The 27120-nt window shown below is 41.2% G+C and overlaps 1 protein-coding gene across 7 annotated transcripts in view; it reads right to left on the bottom strand.

Moving 5' to 3' along the window:
- ice2 (interactor of little elongator complex ELL subunit 2) overlaps window positions 1–27120 on the bottom strand; it is a 134304-nt gene that overhangs the window by 37829 nt on the left and 69355 nt on the right. For 6 of the 7 annotated variants that reach the window (XR_011889606.1, XM_072282209.1, XM_072282205.1 and 3 more), the window contains exons 12-13: window positions 6545–6629; window positions 1759–1809 (exon numbers count right to left, since the gene is read on the bottom strand). Coding sequence is in view for 6 of the 7 variants with exons in the window: in XM_072282209.1 (XP_072138310.1) it covers window positions 1759–1809; window positions 6545–6629 (136 nt within the window). In the remaining variant the exon portion in view is untranslated. Of the gene's footprint in view, window positions 1–139; window positions 206–1758; window positions 1810–6544; window positions 6630–27120 lie in introns of those variants that run through there. The other variant, XM_072282211.1, reaches the window with a different exon arrangement.

The following is a 27120-nucleotide window of genomic DNA, read 5'->3' as shown; positions in this document are numbered from 1 at the left end:
GCATTTATTAACATCATTTGTGTGAGGTGTGGCTGCCCGGCACCTGCCAGCAGCGGGGCAGCTGGCGTGTGCTGGATCTGTCCGCCTTCTCACCCGCCTGCCAGCTGTCGTTCACTGCCCTCTGGCATCGCCCGGCTGGTGCTCCTTTCTCTTCTGCCTATGGCCTCAGATTAGACGTGGTGACTCGCTGAATTTAAGCATGTTACTAAGCGGAGGAAAACAAACTAATGAGGATTCCCTCAGATAGTGCACATGCGCCGGTCGTGCATGCAGCCTGTTACAGCCGTTCCGATCAGTATTCTTACTTTTCTCTTCTTACTTTTAACTTACATTATTTTTTGTTTTTTTTCCCCCACAGTAACACATCGAAGCTGCACCCTCTCTAACATGCTGGTAGAGAGAGTTTTATTTGGGTCTTTAGCACTGGAAATAGTTACATTTGGACACGTCTCATTAGCGGGACAGAAGCATGGTCGCATTGTTTGTTCTAGGGACCAGTGGCTTGTGCTAATGCCGGCTGGTTTAGCGAGCAAAGCGGCGGACACCCCGGCTGAAATCTGGAGGAAAACACACAGGGGATGCAGAGGGGGATCAAAGTCGAGGAAAGAGGACCGGGTCAACACAACAGAGACTTATGGAGAAGAGGAGTTCGGTGGGTAATAAAATGGACGAGTTCACAGTGCTAGCCAGGCATCAGAGAACATTTCGGGAGTGCAGTGTTGTGTGTTTTACTGGAACAGGGCTGCACAAGGACATAACTTTTCCATGGAGGGCTTCCAGACCGTTCTGGCTGACCGGAAGTGCACTGAGAGCGGTAAGCGTAAAGGAGTTGGGTGCTTACTGTTCTGGTTAACAACAGATGGTGCAATCCGGGTCATATTACGATTGAGGAATGTGTTTGTAGCCCGGATATTGAACTTTTTGCTGTTGGACTTCAGCCATATTCCACCGAGATACAACACTGGGCGTCATGGGAGGTTGTTCCTGCCTGTGGCCATCAAACTTGCAGCTCCTCCCGTGGAGGGTCAGACACCCTGAGCCAATAGACTGGTCCTGGGCTTATTTTCCATCTGGCATAGTTTGCATTTTGTTGTTTGATTGTTTGTGGTTTTTGTATTGCTATATTTATGCTCTATTCTTGGTTGGTGCGGCTGTAACGAAACCCAATTTCCCTCGGGATCAATAAAGTATATCTATCTATCTAACTACGAGTGCAATGTAGTCTTTAGGGTAACTGCAAGTCTGTGTCTTTGCTATGGCTTAGCTCATGCTTGAGCGCTGGTAGCAGGTGCGCTTTATTTTTTGCCGGTGGGGAGGGGGGATTGTTGCTCGCTGCCGCTTATGCACGGGAGAGAGGGGAGCTGGGGGGGAACTTAGGGGTTTTAACATTTAACTGGCTTTCATTCTTTGGGGCACTCCTCTGTTTTTGTAGATGGTTGCAAAGAAAAAGCATTTCAGGATGTATATTGTACACATTTCTCTGACATTAAATGAACCTTTGAATCCTTTGATATTTTAAAGGCATGATGAGGCGGTTAGCTATAGCTCAATGTGACCCTTCTGTAATTCGGCATTTTCACTAATCCAGCACTCCTCAGGTCCCAACGGTGCCGGATTATTGAAGGTTGACCTATAATTGTGTCGCGTTAACCACTGCTTCTATTCTTTATCAGTTTGTCCACTGTGTAAACACCCAAATCACAATTTTGCAAGAAGATATCACACAGGAAGGCACACATTTGTACATGGAGCACTCACCTTGTGACTTTTCTCAGAATGTGGTGAAGAATGTTTAATGAACTTACAGGGCTGCAAGAATAAGAAATAATATGGTTAAGAATCATAATGAGACTGGAGAAAGTAAAATCAAAGCAAAGATACATTACATTGGAAATACAACTGAATTGTAGAACCTAGACACCACTGGGTGGAAACAGTAATAACTCACTTTCAGGAATCTGCAGCAGCTGCTTCACGAGAAATAGATACAGTTGTTAAAATTCTGCAACTATTATCATTGCATGTGATAACATGGTAACAAATAAAGTGGTAAGCACATGGTTGGACAAGTCTGATTGCAAGTGTATGGCACATACATGAACCTCGTGTTAACCTGTATGAAATGCCAGTCTGGGTGGGCAAGAATTGTCCTTTGAACAGCGTTCAATGTCTACATTTTGCGCTCAAAAGTTATTCTTCAACATTACTGGGTAACAATCCTATATTTTCATTCTGTATATTTATTAAATTCTGAATATTGTTGAGAATAAGAACAGTTTTAGGGTCATAGTCGTACAGCATAGAAACAGGTCCTTCAACCCACCTTGTCCATGCCAACCAACAATTACACATAATCATGAATCACAGTAGCCTGCTTTTGATCTATAATCTTTGATGACTTGGTGATTTAAATGCCCACTGTTACATACCTCATGGGTACCTTGTGACTCTCTTATGACCATGACGTAATTGAGTATCTGATGAGCATGATGTAATGGTCTTGTGGAGGTCACATGATGTCATTTTCCCGCTGATGTGAGGTCACGTGATGACATGTTCTCACCAGGTATATAAAGGGAGACCCCTGGTGTGACGCAGTTAGTTTTTTCCAGTTGAGTTTTAAGTTCAGTTCGTTATTTATCAGATACTCCGTTATGCTGCGTATTGGTCTTATGACGCAGTTTCGTTTTAAAGTGGAGTTCTATTTTCTGTTGTAAGAAGTGTTGGAGAGTGAAGACCTTACTAAAGTACAGGAACTCGCCGAGTCGAGTAAAACTGATATCTTTTGGCAGTTTTGGAGAGGATCAACCTTTATTGAATCTTCGTTCAAGAAATAGTGACCTGCATTTTGAGATATCCTCTGCTAAAGCAGGAAGGATTGTGCAGTGTCTATTCTCCAGAGGAAAAGGTCAGTTTCTTTAAACCATTTTATTTCCGTCGTCATGAATCCTGCGGACAAGGCAGGTTCCGGCTGGGATCAGCAGTAACGTCACGTCTTCTAGGAATTGTTTACTTTAGGAACGTCTCTCCTATTTGACTGTATAAATCTCTTGAACTTTCGAATTTACCATTCTAAGAACTGTGTTCGAATTTACCACTTTAAGAACTGTTTTCGCAGAGTTGCCATATAGCAGTTAACTTCTGGTTAAATTAGTCGTTTAAATATTTTTCGCTATTGTTGAGCAGAGTTTAATAAATGTTTGTTTGCTTTTATAAAACCTGACTCAATTGATATTCATTGTTGCCGGTCACGTGGCACCACCTAAATACTTCTTGCGAGAATCCTTATAACATAATATAACTCTATGAGGCACACACAGTCTCAGTAAACTCGGCTCCAAGGAAAACAAACACAGCCTACCAAGACTGATCGTATTACCAAAATGCTTCATTCCAAACAACATCCAGGTAAACATCCACTGCACCATCTTGGGTGCAATCATGGGCCTTCCAGTAGTGGGGTGACCAAAAGTACATCACAACCACAGTAACCAATGCTTTATAACATGACCTCTTAGTTCTTGTATTCGATTAGTATTGGCTAATAAAGACAACTATCACTTCACTATTTCATCTACACATGTTGCCACATTCAGAAATCCTTAATCTTATACACTAACGTCTATTCGTGCCTTAATATACCCTTAGGTGCCACTATTCATTGCATATATCTAACCTTACTAGTCCTCCGAATATAGATCACCTCACATCCATTGTGATTATATTTTATCTGTCATTCTTCTGCCCATTTTAACAACTTTTGTGTTTGATGGTTCTATTCTATAACTAGCACTCATTCTTATTGTTAAAGATTAGATTGCAGATCTAAGAATGACCCGAAGACATTGCTGCAACAGAGAGAGTGTTTTTACACCTACAGGCTCAGGGTGTAAATGGAGACGCACCATCCAGCCAGAAAACCAGTGATGTACCACCCACAGTAGTAATATGATTCTACTGCTTTAACCAGCTCACTATTAGTTTGAAGAAGAGATGATTGCAACATTTTAAAATGTAACTTTGAAGGAGACCAAATGAATTCTCTTTCTGACTGATATAATCCTGCCTTAAGCTTTGCTATATTTGCTGTCTTGCATAATTGATAGAGATCCTGGGTGTCAAGATCTCTGAGGATCTAACCTGGTCCCAACATACCGATGTAATTACAAAGAAGGCAAGACAGCAGCTATAGTTTATTAGGAGTTTGAAGAGATTTGGCATCTCAACAAATACATTCAAAAATTTCTACAGTTATACCATGGAGAGCATTCCGACAAGCTGCATCACTGTCTGGTATGGGGGTGGGGGCTACTGCACAAGGCCGAAAGAAGCTGCAGAAGGTTGTAAATCTAGACAGCTCCATCTTGGGTACTAGCCTACAAAGTACCCAGGATATCTTTAGGGAGCGGTGTCTCAGAAAGACAGCGTCCATTATTAAGGACTTCCAGCACCCAGGGCATGCCCTTTTCTCATTGTTACCATCAGGTAGGAGTTACAGAAGCCTGAAGGCACACACTCAGCAATTCAGGAACAGCTTCTTCCCTGCTGCCATCTGGTTCCTAAATGGACATTGAATCTTTGGACACTACCTCACTTTTTATTTCAGTATACAGCATTTCTGTTTTCGCACTTTTTAAAATCTATTCAATATACATAATTGATTTGCTTGTTTATTTATTATTTTTTTAATTTAATTTTTTTTTCTCTGCTAGATTATGCATTGCGTTGAACTGCTGCTAGTTAACAAATTTCACATTACAGGCTGGTGATAATAAACCTGTTTCTGAATTCTGATTCTGAATTGACAGACGTGTAGTATATTGTGCATTCCCCATCCCCAATTCTGGTTTATAATGGGTGGGTGGAAAATACAGGGTGGCAAGTTAGGTTTATGCCAAGCAAGCAAGGCAGGTCTAGGTCAGTTCAACTAAATCAACTCTTTCAGAACGTATACTCAGTTTTACTACCCTGATTTCCTCTCATCATTTTCAATGGTCAACCAGTAAGATTTTCATCTTGAAACCTTGAAAAATTTCAACAAGTTGTAATATGCGTGATCCTCACTTTGGTCAATAAGAATTACCTTCCACATTAGTTGAGACTCTAAGTACTATGTGGTGCAGTATATGACGGGACAAACCACCCACATTTTAACAACATAATACATCGCAGATGACAATATCAGGTAACGAGTCTAAAGGGCCTAAGATTTTGGGAAGAAGACAGAGGGTAAAAGTATCGCTACCAATGGCAAGTTGAGCCAAAGCTTCAATGCATTCTATTGAGATAAATCCTTCCCACCACTTTATCTCTGCATTTCTGTCTCTGGCCTCTTCTTACTTCCATGTTGCACCCTTGCATCTACACCTGTCAATTAGGCCCAGGCTCTAAAGTGTTCTTACTCCTCCCTATTTACCTAGCTCAGCATCTCAAGTCATTTCTAAGCTGAGAAGCAACAAGAATGCAAGTTCTTTAGGTACAGCAGGTGGTAGATTCATGACAAAACTGAAGTTTGCATCAAAGGAATTGCAAGATGAAAAACAGTTATGAGACAAGGAGAGATTAATCCTGACTGCCTCTCATTTCCAGTGGCCCAGATTCAATCCTGGCCTTTGGTACTGCTTATGTGGAGTATCCAGAAGACATGCTGGGGGGAGCTTAATTATCCAGTACATTATCCTTAATGTAAGTTAACTAGCAAAAGGAATAAAAGGGAAATTGACAGGTGTCATGTGTGAGAGAGAATAAAATCCTCTAAACAACAGGATTATAGCACTGACGATGTTGCTCCTTTAGGGACGAGCTTCAATCTGATAGTTTGCATTGCCTCCTCCTCTTTAGCTGCTACAGTTGTTATGGTACAATAGCAATTTTACATGTTAAATTTGAGTCACCAGAGGATCAACACAAGTCACCAACAACAAGGTCATGAGTAAGAGGATGTTGTGACAGCACTGAAATTATCAAGTGTGGAAAAAAACATGGATGAGAGTTTCTGGAGAGGATGGGCTGAGGCAAGAGTTCAGTTGGACAATTTTACAGAGGTAACCAACTCAAAGAGGATCTGGTATATTGTTTTATAGAGAAAGTGGTCAGTGTATGAGACTGACACAAGTTAGCAGTGGGATAAAGATGACAACTTTAGTCTTCATCCTGAGGAAATAGTGGAAAATCCACCACAGAATATCAAACCAAGAATTTGACACTAGACTCAGGATGACACCAGATATGAAAAAAGTCACAATAGGCAACATGAATCTGAAGATGAGCAGGCCAGAGCGGGCATGTTAGGACAAGGCAAAGGCGATGATACAGTAATTAGAAAGTGAAACAATAGGAGAGGTACGAAAGAGGCCAGCTAGTTCTGTTCAAGGAGCTTCAGAGATACCAAGGAGGCAGAAAGGATATGCTACAGCTCCGTCACATACAGCCTCCTGTGACTTCAGCAAGTTCTGCTTCCAGCTTAATCTGACTAGCAATCAGCAGTAACAGGAAAGGTGAATGTGGAACCAACAAAGTATTGTCATGTAGTCCATTGACTTACTTGAAAGATCCAAGTTTATTCATCATTGATGCTGCTGGAAACTGGTCAATCAAAATCAACTTTGAGGTAAAGGCATCAATATGACCTGAAAATAACAAAGGATAGATATACTAAAAGTGTATCATTAATAATACAGGAAACTTATAGAAGTGAACAAACAACTCTTTCTACTTATGTTCAATGACATATGGTTGCTTAAACCAAGTAATAGAGGGTCAAACAAAAAAGTTTAGAACATAGAAAACCTACAGTACAATACAGGCCTTTTGGCTCACAATGCTGTGCCGAACATGTACTTTAGAAATTACCTAGGGTTACCCACAGCAAACTCCACAACTTTAGAATGCCACAAGGCTTTTTAATTAAGCAGCCAATGAACTTTGAAGATCTCCTGCTGTTAGGTAAGAAGTTAGCTCAGTAATTTGTATACAAAAGAGTACAGAAGCTCTCACTCTGTTACAGCAAGAGAAGTATTGATCAAAACTGAGGTTTTCTTATTTCTCTTAAATTCTTCAACATCTGTTATACCTTCTTTTGCATGGCAGGAGATTTACAGTATGTCTCATTGGAAAATTAGCACTTTGATAGGGGGTGCAGTCATAGCACTGTTGTTGAGATAGTGAGCCCTCCGCACCATTGAGCACATCTACACAGAGCACTGTCACAGGAAAGCAGCATCTATCATCAGGGACCCCCACCACCCAGGTCATATTCTCTTCTTGCTGCTACCATCAGGAAGGTGGTACAGGAGCCTCAGGATCCACACCACCAGGTTCAGGAACAGTTATTATCCTTCAACCATCAGGCTCTTGAACCAATGGGAATAACTTCATTCAACTTCACTCGCCCCATCATTGTAATGTTCCCTCAACTATGAACTCACCTTCAATAACTCTTCATTTCAAGTTCTCGATATTTATTGCTTAGCGCCCGTGGGACGGGAGTAAGGTCCACTGTTTGGGGAGCACTGTCACTGTGTGTATCTGTGTATGTGTGTGTTGTGTGTCTGTGTGACCCTCAGGGTCGCTCGGCTCGCTGTCGTCTAGGGAAACAGCCTCGGCCCCGCCAAACTGGGTAATTCGTTTGTGTGGATGCTGTGTGAGGTACCCCACCCCGCCCAAATAACAGACAACACACCAGATGCAATTAAATGATTTACAGTTTATAGATATTACTGGAACTATATAATTAAAAGAGAATAAAATATAAAAGGAAAATAAAAGGCGCCACACTTATCAAAGTTCAATCTCTTCGTGCACAAAAACCGTTGGAGCTCAAGGACCTTCTTCTTCACCCTGCGACCCCCTCGGACCACCTCGACCGGCCGCCTGGGACCAACAACGGTGGTCGACCAGATGCTCCACACGAGTCCGTCTCCCTCTCCTCGCCGAACGTCCCGCTTGGGGTCCGACCCCGTTAGCGGACTCACAGCACCTGGTCCATCCTCTGTCTCGCTCTCCCGCCTTCTACCCCAAAACCTCGCGCATACAGTATCTTCAAATACACCAAAACCATAACAACTATCCCAATTGGCTAATAGCACTCTCTTATCACCCTCTAAACCACAATAAGCTGCTAGCGCAAACTTTCTCAGCGTTAAAGCACAACAAAGCCGCATTCCCCAGATTAACATAACAAAAACGCCATTTTAATTAGCCTCCGCAGTAACATAAAAATCGAAACCCCCTTACATTGTATTATTATTTTTCATTTGTATTTGCACAGCTTATTGTCTTTAGCATACTGGTTGTCCGCCCTGTTGGGTGCAGTCTTTCACTGATCTTATTATGGTTATTAGATTTATTGAGTATGTCCTCAACAAAATAAATCTCAGGGTTGTATATGGTTACATACATGTACTTTGATAATAAGTTTACTTTGAATTTTGAAAATATTTTACTAAGTGCAAAAATCTGAAAACAGTATGCACAATTACACTTGGTAAACTTTGTTTTAAGTGAAATCAGGGTTCAGGAAAACAAGAATCTCAGTTCTTTGAGCGCACCTTTTGAGCAGAAATCCTCCATTCCAGAAATCATGAACAGTGAATCTTTCGACAACCTTTCTCAGATTTTCATATTGCTCCTCTAATGTAGTAACCAGAACTGCACACAGTATATCAGTTGTAGCTTAAAAACATTGCATTTCATAAAGATTCAAAGTAACTTCCATGGTTTTGTAATTTGTGCCCCAATGAACACCAGTGTACCATATGTTATTAAACACGTCATTTAAAGTGACCGCTACACTAATATCCTTATGTTCCACTGAACAAAATTTCTCACAATATCTAGTTTTCTTTATAGTCTTCTACTGTGAAGACTGATGCAAAATATTTGCTTAACACCCAGCAACTTGTCCACTCTCTGTTGTTCCTGCTGCTACCTCTAAGATTTTGCAATTGTTCTTTTCCATCATTTTCAAAAACAATTTCAGTCTACATTCTTTGCCATATCAAAGTTTTGGTCATCTTTGCTAGTTCTGAACATTTTTGCAATTTTTAAGTTTACTAGTACTTTTGGCAATATTATGTGCTTTTCTTTAATCAAATATCTAATCTCTTAAATAAAAATTGAAAACTTTGGAACTACTTAGTGGATCCAGCCTTTTCACCAAGTCAAACAGTATTGGTGCAAAGAGAAAAATTTTTGTGTCTGCAAACCAATGTCAGGACCTGTGTTAATTTCTCCAGCATTTTCTATTTTTGTTCCCTATTCATATACTCTGAATCTTTTTCAATGAAGGCTGTTACTCCATTTGGTTTCCTAATTACTATCTGTATCAGAATGCCAACTCTGCAACCCATGTACAACTCCAGATCCCTCTAAACACCAGCATTCATTTCTCACTTACCACTGAAGTCACATCCTGCTTTTCTATTCTTCCTACTCTGCATAACCTTATCTCCCTATATCATATAACCATATAACAATTACAGCACGGAAACAGGCTATCTCGGCCCTTCCAGTCCGTGCCGAACTCTTACTCTCACCTAGTACTACCGACCTGCACTCATCCCATAACCCTCCATTCCTTTCCTGTCCATATAGCTGTCCAGTTTAACTTTAAACGACAACATCAAACCCTCAACCACCTCTGCTGGAAGCTCGTTCCACACAGCTACCACTCTCTGAGTAAGGAAGTTCCCCCTCATGCTACCCCTAAACTTTTGCCCTTTAACTCTCAACTCATGTCCTCTTGTTTGAATCTCCCCCACTCTCAATGGAAAAAGCCTATCCACGTCAACTCTATCTATCCTTCTCATAATTTTAAATACCCTCAACCTTCTACGTTCCAAAGAATAAAGACCCAACTTGTTCAACCTTTCTTTGTAACTTAGGTGATGAAACCCAGGTAACATTTTAGTAAATCTCCTCTGTACCCACTCTATTTTGTTGGCATCTTTCCTATAATTTGGTGACCAAAACTGTACACAATACTCCAAGTTTGGCCTCACCAATGCCTTGCACAATTTCAATATTACATCCCAACTCCTCTACTCAATGCTCTTATTTATAAAGGGCAGCATACCAAAAGCTTTCTTCACCACTCTATCCACATGAGATTCCATCTTCAGGGAACTATGCACCATTATTCCTAGATCCCTCTGTTCTACTGCATTCTTCAATGCCCTACCATTTACCATGTATGTCCTATTTTGATTAGTCCTACCAAAGTGTAGCACCTCACATTTATCAGCATTAAACTCCATCTGCCATCTTTCAGCCCACTCTTCTAACTGGCCTAAATCTCTCTGCAAGCTTTGAAAACCTACTTCATTATCCACAACTCCACCTATCTTAGGCTACGTCTACACTACGCCAGATAATTTTGAAAACAAAGCCTTTTCTTTTCGTTTTGACATTCCGTCCACACTGAAACAGCGTTTTCAGCCCCCGAAAACGGAGATTTTCAGAAACAGTCTCCAGCGTGAATAAATCTGAAGACGCCTAATATCCGTTGCAGTGTGTATGGGGTAACCGGAGCTTTTTAAAACCGCTGTCATGACGTGCCGGAACAGATGGCGGCAGCGCAGCATTTCATTGTTTTCTTCTTATTATTACTACTTTATTGTCACCAAAGAATTGATACTAGAGTGTACAATCATCACAGCGATATTTGATCCTGTGCTTCGCAGAACCTAACAATTTCAGAACAGACAGCAACGAGACTAAAGCCAGAAGAGTTAGAAACGTACTCACCAAATACTTTGACCCACAGCTTACTGAATAAATAAGTATACTCACTTTGCCCTATTTTCTGTCCTTTCTTGTATGAAGGTGGTTTACCTATTTATGCAAGTACTTCTCTGACAATAGATGTGTAACAGCCTAATGTAACATTGTATGGAAATACAAGATAACACTGATGCAGACGTTTTATACATTTAACAAGGTGCTTTAATAATGCAACAGAGTTAGCCAGTTTTTCAATGTTCGTCATCAGCCGGGTCATACTGTCCGTGAACTCCCTGTCGGTTGCCTCCATACGCTCCAGTATTTGTCTTTTTTTAGTTTTAAGTCCTCCTGCATGAGAGCCAAGAGCAATTCCTTTTAAGTTTTTCTACTCTGTAACTGGACAAACGCGCACCAAGTATATCGTTTCCCCTTCACTTGTTTTGTGTGTGTCCTGTGCATGCCCAGTAGGAGGAGATTCGCCCAAATATCTGTCTAATGTGGACAGAGATACTTTGAAAAACGCTTAGTGTGGACACCTGTCGTTTTTACTCGAAAACGGTGTTTTCAAGATTATACGGCGTAGTGTGGACGTAGCATTAGTGTTATCTGCATACTTACTCATCCAATTTACCACCCCATCATCCAGATCATTAATACCCTAAAGAATACACATTATATTCTAGAACGCTAACTAAGTGAGGGAAACTAGTGATAATGTTAGATGCTAAAGAAATGGGGAAGTGAATGATTACCTATTGGATAACAGGGAGGTGGTGTTGGCAGCTGTAAGCACATTAAGGTGGATGGCCTGACCGAGTACATCCTGGGATCTTATGGGAAGCTAGGGAAGAAACTGCCCAGGCATTTGCATTCATACTTGAGTCATAAGGCATGGAAATGATTCTTCGCCAGCACGTCCATATGTGTTGCACAGCAAGCCAATCCCATTTGTTCTGATGTGGTCCAGAGCTCTTTAAACCTCTCCTATATTGTACAGGTACTTGCCTCGATGGCTTTTAGATATTGCTAATGTGCCTGCCTCAACCACTGGCAGCTCAGTCCAAATATGCACCACTTTCTGTGTGAAGAAGCTGCCCTTGATACTTTTTTACTCCTCATGTATGTGAAGGATGTAAGAAATAAAGTCAATTCAATTCAATCTCTTGCCTCTGATCTTAAACCTGTGGCTCTTGCACCCCTCCTTGGGAAAAAGAGCATGTCCCTCTTGATTTTATATACCTCTATTTCCCATGTTCATGGAATAAAGTTCTAGGCTACACAACCACTCTCTGTAATGCAGGCCTCCAAACTGAGGCAACATCCTGGTAAATCTTTTCTGCACTCTTTCTAGTTTAATAAAATATTTTCTATTAAGGGGGGGATCAAAACTGTAAACAATACTCCACGTACGGCCTCATCAACATCTGATATACCTCAACATAACTTGCCAACTCCTAAAGTCAATGGCCTGACTAATGAAGGCCAGCATGCCAAACACCTTCCTCACTACCTTATCTACCTGCGATGCTGCTTTCATTGAAATGTACACTTGTGTCATGTTTACCCACAGGTGAAGTTCTTGAAAACTGGTGGGTGGCTAACATTGTACCATTACTTAAGAACAGCAGGAAAGACAAGCCAGGGAGTCTGACATCAGTGGTCTGAGTTACTGTACTGGAGGGAATTCTGAGAGACAGTATCTATCAACATTTGGGTAGGCAAGTTCTAACTGGGAATATTTAACATAGCTTTGTGTATTGGAAATTATGTGAGACAAATCTCTTACAGCTTCTTCACGTATCCAAAATGATAGATTTGAGTAGGGCAGTGGACATCATCTTCATAAGCCATTACTCCTTTTCAGACTGTATGAGTCATCCTCACAACCTACTTTTGCATCTACCTTTGATTTATCAACAAGATAGAATGGTTCTTTCATTAATTAAAAATTAAATTCTGTTGCTGCATATTTATATACACTTCCCAACGGCATATTAGAATGAAGGACCCAGAATATGGCAAATTTGAGATAAACTTGACAGAAGCGGAAGTAAACAAATGGAATTGGGTTTGAAATCTAGATTATTCATAGTGCCTTAGCTGTTAATTAAATTGTCTACATGTTCACAGGGAGTTAGCTCAGAGAAAATGATCTAATTAAATATCATATCCTGGGCTCAACATATTTATGCAATCATGAAGGCAGCATACCAGCAGCTCTACTTCATTAGAAGTTTGAGGAGATTTGGTATGTTACCAAAGACTCTAGCAAGTTTCTACTGATGTATGGCAGAGAGCATTCTGACTGGTTGCACCATAGCCTGGTCTGGAGTCTCCAATGCACAAGATCATAATCGCTGTAGAAAGTTGCAGACGCAGATTCGGCCAGCTCCATCACAGACACAACCCTCCCCACCTATGATGACACTTTCAAGAGACTGTGTGTCATCCAACACCAAGGGCTGTCCCCAGCTGTGACATGGTCACTTCATTACTACCATCAGGGTGGAGTTATAGGAGCATGAAGATACACAGTCAATAATTTAGGAACAGTTTCTTCTCCTCAGCCATTGGGTTTCTGAACAGTCAGTAAACACATTGTCATTTTTTCCATTATTTATATATTTTGTAATTAATAATAATCTGTTGACAGTTTATCTGGCATGAAATTTGTTGCTTCGCAGCTGCAGTACGATAAACAGATATAAAAGTTAGTGATAATAGACCTGATTCTGATTGTATTATGACAATGTATGGAAGCATCCAAAATGATCTCATTCCTTAAACAATTCCCAAGGTTCGCATTTAGAAAGTTAGTCACTTGAAGGTATTCTATACAGAATTTACAGTACTCCAATGTCTGTAACCTAAACACACCCAGAAAAAGTTGAGAAGATGCATGCTTAGACTCGCAATAGGTGAATAATCCAATGTTTTGGCCATTATTTTCACTCACAGTCATGTCAAATATTAATGACAGAATGCATAAGCAAATGAAATAGAAACCACTGCTCTTCACAAAAACTGTGACTCAACCAATGAAGCTGTACCATTGTGCAAGTGCTCCATGTGCTACAAAGTCTGCAAGGAAGCAGCAAAGGCAGGGGCATTATCTCGATCTCAAGGAGCAGCAGTGACAAGCACATCACAGCATTCAGGTCGGAGGAAAATGGCCAGACTGATTCAAGATGACAGGAAGACAACAGCATACATATACATACATGTATAATCAGGAATTCTGATTTTGTTAGTTACTAATAATCCCAAATTAGGACTTCAGTGCATTAGAGGTAATTCAACAACCAGCCTGTTGCAAATGAGATAAGGTTGGGGAGGTACCCGTCTGACAGACAGCCTCCTCAGCTTTCTAGATGTTTAAAGCACAGAAAAGATGAAATCACGGTGAAGGTTGCACAGTTAACAGTGGACTTCCATGTCTAGAACAGCACAACACTGCATGGGACAGTCGACCCTTGATGTTGTGCCGATCTTTACACCAATTTAGACAAAACATCTTCTTCCTGCTTATCAACCATATTCCTCCATTCGCTTCATGTTCATGTGTCTATCTAAATGCCGTAAACTCCATAGAATTGCCTCCTTCCACAAATACTACTGTAACCCACTCCAGGCATCTACCACTTTCCAAGTAAAAGACTTTGCTCTTCACGTCAACTTTAAATATCCCCCCTCTAACATCGCAAACATGTCCTATACTGTATGACATTTTTACCTTGCATAAAAGATTCTGAGTGGCTATTCTATCTATGCCTCTCATAATTTTAAAACCAGTGTTAGATTTCCCCACAGCCTTTGATATTCTAGGGAAAATAACTAAGGTTATAACTCACACCCTCTAATCCAAGCAGTACCCTGGTAAACCTCTTCTGCACCATAGTTCCCTCTAAGCTGTGCATGTGTGCGCATGCACACACGTTTTTCAACCGGCGCACAAAGGAAATTAATGTGCGCACAAAAGGTTAGTTACCTAAAATAATGTAGTAGTTAATAATTATACTTATTGAAAAGAATCTTTTAGCTAACTGTTTCTGTTAACTAGTTAGTCGGTTTTTCAAATACCACAATGCACGTCACTAATTTACGTCACCTCACCTATCCTGTTCTGGTTTGTACAGCTGCATCACGGTGGCAGCCATGTTTGGCAAACAGTGTTCATATCGTAAAGTTTACAAAGATCTGTTTCAAATCCTGTAGATAGCTTACTAAGTTTTTAATGGAAAAAATACTGATTCACTATGTCAAATTCAAAAGAAGCGAAGGGCGTAAAGCGCAAAAGAACTGCAGCTTTGTTTAAAGTTGAATGGCTTAACAAAATAGTAGAAACTGTTACACCGAAAGCTCATGAGGTCATGAACGTTCAGCTACGAGAAATATTTATGTATGATTCGGAAACTGGAGTTATCTGTTTGTATTGTGATGCGAAAGTTGCTGGAGAATTTGCTAGTGGAAAGAAGTGAGATGATATTTGGAAACTTGACTTTTTAAAGCGTCATTTGGCAAGTAAATCGCACTTGGATGGTGTACAAAAGCTCAGGCAACAGAACCTGTCATTACCTGTTACAGGAGTGCTATGCATGTTATGGTTGAGTGCAGATGAGCGAGAGCGAAAACGATCACCCAAAGGAGATCAAAGTTGAGGTACAAGAATGGTCAGCTTTTGATTTCTCCCCAATTGCAGACTGTGACTTCAGAATTGGCGATGAACAAGTTAATGCCTTACGTCTAAAGTATCATGATTTTTCTAGCTGAAAATATTGTAATAGTTAGTTTAATGATTTCAAACTTCTCTCAAATGGTGGCATTTGTACTTCAAAATGAACAGTTTTGCGACCTTGCACAGTTGATGGACATCGGGGGAACCTTTCTTGCGTCTAGTGCGGACTGTGAACGAGGTTTTAGCCTAATGAATTAACTCAAAAACAAGCTGAGAAACCGTTTAGGTGAATGTCATTTGGATATGTTAATGAGAATCAAAAGCTATATATGGGATGGAAGCTTTACTAGTCGAGATAGAGTTTACAAAGAATGGGTAAATGCCAAAGACAGGAGAGAGAAAAAATAACTGAGTGACTTAAATATGATAAAAAATTAAGTAACTCCAACCTGACGGCATGAACATTGACTTCTCTACCTTCCGTTAGTACTCCTCCTCCCCTTCGTATCCCATCCTTTATTTATTTATTATGATTTTTTTCTTTCCGTCTTTTTTTCTCTCTTTTTTCTCCCTCTGTCCCTCTCATTATAACTCCTTGCCCATCCTCTGGGCTTCCTCCCTCTCCCTTTCTTTCTCCCTAGGCCTCCCATCCCATGATCCTCTTCCCTTCTCCAGCCTCGTATCCCGTTTGCCAATCAACTTTCCAGCTCTTAGCTCCATCCCTCCCCTTCCTGTCTTCTCCTAACATTTCAGATCTCCCCCTCCCCCTCCCACTTTCAAATCTCTTCCTATGTCTTCTTTCAGTTAGTCCTGACGAAGGGTCTCAGCCCAAAATGTCGACTGTACCTCTCCCTATAGACATTGCCTGGCCTGCTGCGTTCACCAGCATTTTTTGTGTGTGTCTTAAATACGTATGTTATTTTGTTGTTATTCTGTGCAGTTTTATGCCAAATCATTTGTAAACCTACATAAACTGTCCCATGTGTGCATTCAGTGCGCGCATACTTTTGTCACAGGAAAAAAAAATAGAACAACGTAAGATTTTTGCACACACTGACAACTAAAAATTAGAGGTAACATTGTTCTGCACCTTTCCCACAGTCTCCCAATCTTCCTATAATGGAATGACCAGAACTGCACACACTACTCCAAGTGAGGTCTGAATAAAGTTTATATAGCCTCAGGAGGACTCCCTTTCTCTGCTACTCATTACTGCTACATATGCTTTCTTTACCACCTTACCCACTTGCATAGCCACTTCCTGTGAACTATATACCTGGACCCCAAGTTCTCTCTGCACCTCAAGCTATTTAAGGGGTCTACTATTCTCTGTATATATTTTGTCTTTTTGTTTGACCTCCACCCCCCCCCCCCCCCAAAAACTGCACGCTGCATATGGCTGGATTAAACTTCACCTGTCACTTCCCTGCCCACATCTGTAACTGATCTATATCCCACGAAATTCTTTGGTAATCTTGGTGTCATCTGCAAACTTTATAATCAAGCCATCTGCATTTTCAACCAAATCAGTGATATATATCATTAACAACAGCGGTTAAAGCACCAATTCTTGCGGAGCACCAGTAGTCATGGACTGCCAGCCAGATTAACTGCCTTTCACTCCTACTTGGACTTCTATGGGCAAGCCGCTCAGAATCAAAGCTTGTAACTTACCCTAGATGCCATTCATCTTTATCTTCTGAATCAACCAGATGCAGACCAGAAGAAGCCTTGAAGCATAGTAAGAGGGCAGGCACAGCATGGGTTCAAGTTCCCTTTCCTAGGTTACTACCAGCTAACATTCAGGCCATTGAAAACAAAGCTGACGAACTAACAGCGAGAGTGGTGTACTAAATAGAACTGAGGGACTGCTGTGTAATTTGTCTTACTCAAACATGGCTTCCACCTGCTTCACCTGACTATGCCATATAACCTGAGGGTTTCTCAATTCAACAGATGGACCATAAGGCATCCTCGGGCAAAGTCAGGGAAGGAGGGGACTACTTGCTAATCAATACCTCACAATGCTCAGATGTGGTGGTCCAGGCAAGTTGCTGCTCATGCGGTCTGGAATATCTCAAGGTGAAGTGGCACCCATACTACCAGCCACAGGTGTTGACTTCAGCTATCCTGTTGCAGTTTACATCCCACCCCAGGCAGACACGAACAATGAACTGTGCTCTGTAGTCAACTGCCTCGAAATAAGATACTCTGAGGCCACCTTCATCATTGCTGGTGACCTCAACCAGGCCAGCTTTAACAGTGTATTATCAGTATGTCTCCTATTGCATCAGGGCCAAAACACCCTTGATCATGGCTACACAACTAAAGACACCTACCTCGTCACCACCCTGTCCACATTTTGGTAAATTAGACGCCCAGGCTGTGCTCCTTCTCTCCACATATAAACAAAAGCTGAAATGGGGAGATCAAGGACAGAAAGTCACACAATACTGGTCTGAGCAAACAGATGAGCTTCCATGCAACTCCCTTAAGTAAACTGGTCCATATTCAAAGACTCAGCAGCCAGCATCACTGCTTTCACAAACTTTTATCAGCGTGTTAATGATGTGTACCAAAGAGGACAATCAGGGCTTTTTTCATAAACTAGACACCATGGATGAACTGGGAGGATCCACTCCCTACTGAAGTCTAGGATTACAGTATTCAAGATACAACTTCTGTAAAGCTACCAGGATGTCAAGGGACAATACAACTCCAAATCAGACTCCTAGACCAGGTGTCAGTTGTGGGAGGGCTTACATACTATAATGGATTCCAAAACAAAGTCAGGCAGCATCGCCACCAAAATGCAAGTCTTGTCAATAAGCAACGCATTCTACACATTTCGAATGGAAAGGAATTAGAATGTCATCACCCACCCCAACCTGCATCACCACTGCAGATGTGAAATCAATCGTTTGGAGAGTGAACCCACAAAAGGCATCCGGCCCAAATGCTGTCCCTGGCAATGTCCTTAGATACTATGCAAATCAGCTCATCCAGGTTTGATCTATGGTTCCCACCCACTTTAAGAAAACCACTATCATTCAAGTACTTAAGAAAAACAAGGAAATGTGCCGTACTGCCTGGTGGCTTTTACATCCACCATCATGAAGTACTTCACGAAGCTAGTCATGGCACACACTAATTCCAGCCTCCCAGACAACCTCAAATCACTGCAATTTGCCTACTTGAAAAACAGGTCTATGGCAAATAGCATATCCCTATCCTGCACTCATCTCTGAAGCATCCAGACAGTAAAGATGCTGACATCAGATTATTGTTTATTGACTTCAGCTCTGCCTTTAAAACTATTATTCCAAGCAAAGTCATCTGCAAACTCCCTTTGCAACTGAATCCTTGACTTCCTGACCAACATACTGCTTTAGTACAGATAGGCAGAAATATCTACACCATATTTATTTTCAGCACTGCCATACCATAAGATTGAGCCCTTATCTCCCTACCCTACTCCCTGTATTACAACTGTGTGGCCAGATTCTGCTCTAACTCCATCTACAAGTTTACAGACGATCCCACCATGGTGAGGTGCATCTCAATAACGACAAGCCAGAGTGCAGGGAGGAGATTGGGTGCCTAGTGACATGATGTCATGACAATAACCTTTCCATCAATGCCAACAAATCAAACAAGCCAATCATTGACTTCAAGAAAGGGGGCAGTGCACAAGGATTCTTGGCCCAAAACATCGACTCTTTAATACTTTCCACAGAAGCTGCCTGACCAGCTGAGTTCCTCCAGCATTTTGTGTGGGCTACTCTGGATTTGCAGCATCTGCAAAATCTTGTGTTTACAGTTCCTCTGTTGCTTCACTGCCTTGCTTGCTGGTGCATGTGACCTGTACCATCATGAACATCCAATAAAACAGCTGATTTGTGATTTACCCCATGATTTGTGCCGCATTCCTGACTTCTGAAGAACCTTCCAGACAACATCAATGCCACAAGCAGGATAGTTGAGAGGACTAAGGATGGGAAGAATCCCAGATGAGACAGAAACTTCCAGCCTGCACATACAACAGCAGGTAAGACATTTCTCCTTACTTTCAGAAGAGTCACAGAAGCAACTAGTTCTTGCCTCAAAACATTAATATTTAAAGAATGTAGTTAAAACCTGGGAATCTTCTCCTCTGTTCTATTTTAAGTAAAATTAACCAGTACCATTTGGCTGTAAATGTTTGACAATTTTGTGTAATCTATTCAACTGTACACGCTCCATTTGAATTTCGATTGTACAATCTACTTGTTCAGACAGTAGGCTCCCAGTGACTTGGGTTATAAGACTAAAATAAGCAAACAATCGTTCTATATCTACCTGTGTAGTAGGAGAATAATCAAGTCCATGATCAAATTAGAAGAGAAACGTACTTCAGAACGAGGAGGGATGGAACTTCTAGTTGTTATGTGTGAACATTTGACTGAGGGTTTGAGACTGTCATTAAGTCATAGAACACTACAGCACAGAAACAGGCCTTTCGGTCCATCTAAGTCTTGTCAAGCTATTATTCTGTCTGCCCCTTCAACTGGCATCTGCACCATGACCCTTCATACCCCTCCGATCCACATACTTATCCAAACTCCTCTTAAATGCTCAAATCAATCCCGTATCCACCACTTCTGCTGGAGCTCATTTCACATTCTCACTAGCCTCTGAGTAAATGAAGTTCCCCCTCATGTTCCCCTTAAATATTTCACCTTTCACCCTTAACCCAAGACCTCCAGTTCTAGACTCACTTAACCTCAGTGGAAAAAGTCTGCTTACATTTATACCCCTCAGAATTTTGCATACCTCTACCAAATCTTCCTTCATTCTCCTATGTTTCAGAGAATAAAGTCCTAACCTATTCAACTCAGGTCCTCAATACTTGGCAAATCTTTGTAAATTTTCTCTGTACTCTTTCAATCTTATTGATATCTTTCCTGTAGGTAGGTGACCAAACCTTCACACTTATCTCCAAACTAGGCCTCATTAACATCTTATACAACTTCAAAATAACATCCCAACTCCTGTATTCAATACTTTCATTTATAGATAGATAGATATACTTTACTGATCCCGAGGGAAATTGGGTTCCGTTACAGCCGCACCAACCAAGAATAAATATAGCATAAATATAGCAATACAAAATACAAAAATACAAAAACCACAAACAATCAAACAACAAAATTCAAACTATGCCAGATGGAAAATAAGTCCAGGACCAGTCTATTGGCTCAGGGTGTCTGACCCTCCACGGGAGGAGCTGCAAGTTCAATGGCCACAGGCAGGAACGACCTCCCTTGCCGCCCAGTGTTGTATCTCGGTGGAATATGGCCGAAGTCCACGAGTAAAAAGTTCAATATCCGGTCGACAAACACGTTCCTCGATCATAATATGACCCGGATTGCACCATCTGTTGTTAACTAGAACAGTAAGCACCCAACTCCTTTACGCTATGTCCTCGTGCCGCCCCGTTCCAGTGAAACATAACACTGTACTCCCGAAATGTTCTCTGATGCCTGACTAGCACCGTGAACTCGTCCATTTTATTACCCACTGAACTCTTCTCCATAAGCCTCTGTTGTCTTGACCTGGTCCTCTTTCCTCGACTTTGTGATCCCCCTCTGCACCCTCTGTGTGTTTTCTTCCAGATTTCAGCAGGGGTGTCCGCTGCTCTGCTTGCTAAACCGGTCGGCATAAGGTCAATCAGCTGATCCCTGGAATAAACGATGCAACCATGCTTCTGTCCCGCTAATGAGACGTGTCCGAATGTAACTATTTCCAGCACTAAAAACCCAAATAAAACTCTCTCTACCAGCATGTTAGTGAGGGTGCAGCTTCGACATGTTACCGTGAAAAAAAAAAATACAAAAAATAATGTAAGTTAAAAAGTAAGAAGAGAAAAGTAGGAATACTGATCGGAACGGCTGTAACAGGCTGCATGCACGACTGGCGCATGCGCACTTTACCAGGCCATTTATGAAGGCCAATGTGCTAAAAATACTCTTTATGCCCCCACCTACCTGTTACGCCACTTTCAAGGAATTATGGATCTGTATTCCCAAATTCCTCTGTTTACTGCACTCCTCAGAGTCCTACCGTCCACTGTGCAAGTCCTACCTAGTTTGTCCTCCTGAAGTGCAATATCTCACACTAGTCTGCATTAAGTTCTTATCAAAACAAAGTAGTCCAAACTGATAAAACTAGTGAAGCAAGCAGGATGAAATATACCATAATGCTGAATCTAATGAAATTTGGCTGCTAGATAATATTAAAATGGCATGGTGTAAGATCAAGAGTATGCCTAAGAGAAAGAAGGAAGATGGATGGACATTAGCAATGTTATAACAATTAAAAGAGAACATGATAAAGAATCTCAAAAATTTAAAAAGTGTATAAACTGAACAAGTGAAAAAGGAAAAGGAGAATTGGTACAAATTACTAAGTCAGTAGACAGCAAAAACTCTAAAGAACAAATCTGTGCATTAACTGACAAGTGAGAAAACAAAAGCAGAGGTACGATTGAGTGGAGGTGAGTGATATGAAGCTCAGAGACAAATGAGACAGTGTGTAGAAGCACAGTGAAATCCTCAGAGGGCTAGCCTCTCACTGAATCTTCCTGTTAGGACACATTCCCTATGTCAGACAATAATTAAAGTAGTGCCTCTATCCGACATGAGAGGAATTGCAGGATGAATACGACAGATGCTACAGCCACCTCTAATGATTCAAATGATGATGACAGTGATGAGAAAATAGGACTGGCAGGCATGCTTTGACGAGCTTCACTAAGGACCAAGCAAGTGAAGTGGTGCAGGAATGAAGATGGATCCTGTGAAAGGCGACGTGTGTTTTGTCACAGATCTGCTGAATCTGAGAAGATTGATAGAATGCCTAAAATTCATTTAAAAAAAAGAGGCTCAAAGACCTGGAATTAACATATGAAAAATATATATGACTGGTACACATTTGATGGCATCCAAATTATGGCCACTATGTTAGCTCCTCGTTAAGTCAGAGTTGATGCCTAAAGTTAATACTAACATATGACAGGATAAGCAAAATACACAAGATGGTTGGAATGCCATTCTGATGAGAACAATTCCATGAACAAACCAACAAAATGGGAAAAGGTAATCAACTGCGAGCGGAAGAGCTCTAATAATGTCCCCGGTTATGAGGAATGCTTTAGAACAGCGTAGTTGAACCACCCAGGAGTTCAAAAGGTAAGTGAAGATAATATAGAGATCTGACTATGATCCACAGATGTCACCCTTTATGGGTAATCTGATGCCAGATGTTGCCAACAAATTCAAAATGGAATGAACCTATCACTTCATACAGCCAGGTAGTCTCGCTAACTAAGTGGAACAAGCCATGGAAGTTCAAGTGAGAGCATTACCCATTGACTAATGACATGACAAAACCGAGCTCCTAAAGAAGCATATCACTATTGTGGTAAAATGGGGTATTGGGCTAGAAGTTGAAGGAGCACAAAACAAAGTGGCCAATGGAATCAGGCTTAACCATCAGCTCCACCTATGACAGAAGAAGCACAGTTTCAACAACCGACTATTGATCAATAAAAGGCTACTTTTGGATGCACTCTTAAAGTATATAAAAAAGACTGACTCCTTCCCTGCACTCCTGCTAGCCAGAATCAAAATTAGCCGGTTGGTACAAGAATTAATGAATGTTATACAATTGCTACAATTGCAAACAAATCATGGAACAGAGGGAAAGCTACCGCAATTGTGGGCTCTGGCCCCACGTGGACCATGTTTGCACCTACAAGATTACATTACATTACCAAAATGCCAAGGATATTCACGTATACTGGTAAGAATGGATAAGTTCTCAAGGTAGGTGGAGGCTGTTCCAAAGGAAAGCCACTACCACATATACAGCAAAAACTCTGTTCAAGGACCAGATTCCTAGATGGAGATTACTGTGTCTCAATTACTCTGTGGAAAGACAAATCTCAGGGTTGTATACTGCATACATACTATGATAATAAATGTATCCTGAATCCCGAATCAAGCACTCACTTCACTGGAGTAGATATCAGGAACAATGCCAACTGATGAACACTGAATGGTCCTTCCACTGTCCACATCATCCAGAATCATCAGGTGAAATGAATGAAAGGGACTATCAAACTAAGTATAAAGGTGCACCATGGTTTACATCCTTCCCCATGGTTTTATGCTGTAGCAAAGCTATCCTAAACAAAACAAGGCTAAGCCCATTTGAGGTGGTGACAGTACAACTTAAGTCCTTACTCAGTGCTACTGACCTCAAAGGCAGACAGCCTCGTTAATTATTGCATGAAACTAACCCAAGCTGTTCTCAACAGGTTTCTTCTGCCTGGAGTGATCTAACAGAAGGACACACCTTGTTTTCTCGCGAGTACATTCTGATCAACAAATATCTAAGGAGCCATTGGGCATTGAGTGGGAAGGACCCTACCAAGTGCAGTTAATTACTAATTCAACAGAATAGGTTGAACAAAAAAGCAAGCAGATTCATGATAGCCAATGTAAGTGGGCTAAGGTGGCACCAGGAAGGGAAGACTGGGACCACAAGCACTGAGGTTAATATAGTAATCCCTGCCTCAGTGCCTACTCCGTGTGGGCTACAGTGAATAAATCAGTAACCAGAGGATGTCAAGAGAATTTGTTAACCACTGGACACAATGAAACTTATCCTTATGTTTTTTTTAATGTTCTTGTTGCATCTTTACTAACCTTGTCCACTAATAATGTGCAAATTGAAATGACCCACAACAAGTTCTTATGAGCATCACATGAATTTGTCGATGCTTTTAATGCCTCTGGTTATTAGATAAATGAACACATACCACACACCTCACAATACCTACCCATTAATGTTAGGTCTTCCTGTGGACCCTTTACAAACATATTCCTTGAACGATGTTCAGCACCAAGATCTAACAATGACAATGTGATATCCTTTCTTTGGTCTTTTCAAGGGAAACATGGAAAAACAAGGGCCAGATCCCTGACACAACATCTTAGTCTAGATTGTTTGTGTGACAATATATATCTAATCAACTGAATTACATTGAGTCAGGTCCTACTGGTGTTTTCACCTGGGATATCTCTATACCCAAATTTGTGGTCAGTGACAAGGCAGTCAAGGTTCTTACAGGTTTTCACTATCAAGGCTGCCTTTAACATGAGTTTAAAATGCACCGTTGAATATAGTTTGCGTTACTTTACATTACACTGTCCTAAATGTAATCATGATTCTGGTATTTTCATTAACAATGTTCATTATAAGAATACTACTATCCAATAAGGTTAATCATAAGGAATGGTTTGAATTCAAGGAATAATATGTATTTTATTTGTGGAGTTGAAGTTCATCTCTCGGTTCCACACAATTGCTAGGGTCCTGTTATTTGGTTATCTTACGACCTTAAATTCAATTATAAATGTGACACCTCAGAAGGAAGTCCCGATGAAGGATCTCGGCCCAAAGTGTCAACTGTTTTTTCTTCTCCATACATGCTGTCTGACTTGCTGAGTTCCTCCAGCATTTTGTATGTGTATCTCAGAAAGAAGCTGTATGCAGCAATCCTATTTCTGATGTATGATGTAGCAAGCTCTACGAAGGAAATTAATAATACAGGTGTCCCACGCTTTTCGAACGTTCGCTTTACGAAACCTCACTGTTACGAAAGACCTACATTAGTACCCTGTTTTCGCTTTCAGAAGGTGTTTTCACTGTTACAAAAAAAAAGCAGAGCGCGATAAAAAAATCTGCACGCACCCCGAGCAGCTGCTCGCCTCCGGATTCGGAACGGCATTGCTTAAACACGAGCCTGTGTGCAGCCGTTTGCAAGATGAGTTCTAAGGTATCGGAAAAGCCTAAAAGAGCTCATAAGGGTGTTACGCTTAGCGTAAAACTAGACATAATTAAGTGCTTTGATCGTGGTGAATGAACTAAGGACAACGTGAGCTTGGCTTGTGGAAGTTGACGAACATGATGTTGAAGAGGTTTTGGCATCCCATGACCAAGAACTGACAGATGAAGAGCTGATGCAATTGGAAGAAAAAAGGATAACAATTGAAACCGAATGAGTAATGATAAAGTACTTTAATTTTGAAAGGGTACGTCGGTTTGGGAGAGATTTGCAGGATGGTTTGAGTCCTTACAAAGAACTGTGTGATACAAAAATGCGCGAAGCTCAGCAGTCAAGCAAGCCTTCCACATCAGCCACAGCAGACGACAAACCTTGACCTTCGATATCGAGGCGGGCAGAGATAGAAGATGAGCTGCCTGCTCTAATGGAAACAGACGACGAGATGTCCCCAGTGTCCCACCACCCCGACCCCCAGGCTGCGGACAGATACCGATTCGCAGAGAATGCAGCGGTAATTTGGGCCGACAATTACGTATCGGGCGGCACCTAATTAATTAGCATGTTTGTTTTGGCTTTTTTCTTAAAGATGTGCTATGTGACTCCTGGCTACTGCTGCATTCCTGCATGCTTAGCGGCAATGTATCGGTCGGCGGCCTGGAGGGTGGGGGCCACTGCACCATCCCAACCTGCGACGACTCAGCCTAACACACTATCATCAGTGTGCTCGGCGCTATCTTCCCGATTCCTGTAAGTGATACTACACTGTACATACATTATTTCTACTTTATATTGGCTGTTTATTTTTACGTGTTATTTGGTATGATTTGGCAGCTTCATAGCTTAAAGGTTACTGGAGAGAGTGGTTTTGCCAACAGCGCTTGCGTGAGATTTTTTGCCGACGGCGCTTGTGTGAGATTTTCGCTATGGAGAACAGTTCAGTAATGATTGTGGAAAAGTATTTCTACTTTATATAGGCTGTGTATTTGTCATATCATTCCTGCTTTTACTATATGTTACTGTTATTTTAGGTTTTATGTGTTATTTGGCATGATTTGGTAGGTTATTTTTGGGTCTGTGAACGCTCACAAAATTTTCCCATATAAATAAATGGTAATTGCTTCTTCGCTTTACGACATTTTGGCTTACGAACTGTTTCATAGGAATGCCGTACCTTCGGATGGCGGGGGAAACTTGTAATTGTTGTTGCTGCTCTAGAAAGAGCAAGCAATGACACTGAGGGTGCCTTACACAAAGTAACAGTAGAAATCGTTGCAATGTGTAAATTAGTTCTCCAAAGTTGTATGGCATTAGACCTTCTCTTAGCTGCTAATGGGGTATATGTGTTTGTAGTTATAGTGTTGATGAGTCCAAAGACATAAGAACATAAGATATAGGAGCAGAATTAGGCCAATGGTCTGCTCCACCATTTCATCATTACTGATCCATTTTCCCTCTCAGCCCCATCTCTTGCCTTCTCACCATATCCCTTCATGACCTAATTAATCAAGAATCTATCAACTTCAGCCTTAATTATACCCAATAATTTGGCCTCCACAGCTACCTGTGGCAACGAATTCCACAGGTTCACCACTCTCTGGCTAAAGAAATTCCTCATCTCCATTCTAAAAGGATGCCTCTCTATTCTGAGGCTGTGTCCTCTGGTCTTAGACTCCCTCAACATAGGAAACATCCACTTTATTAAGGCCTTTCAACATTTGACAGATTTCAATGAGATCACCCCTCATTAGAACCATAGAACACTACAGCACAGAAAACAGGCCATTCGGCCCTTCTAGTCTGTGCCGAAACATTATTCCGCTAGTTCCATTGA

This window comes from Mobula birostris, chromosome 18 (genome assembly GCF_030028105.1).
Source record: "Mobula birostris isolate sMobBir1 chromosome 18, sMobBir1.hap1, whole genome shotgun sequence".
Taxonomy (NCBI): Eukaryota; Metazoa; Chordata; class Chondrichthyes; order Myliobatiformes; family Myliobatidae; genus Mobula; species Mobula birostris.
This window is presented reverse-complemented; position numbering and strand designations above follow the sequence as displayed.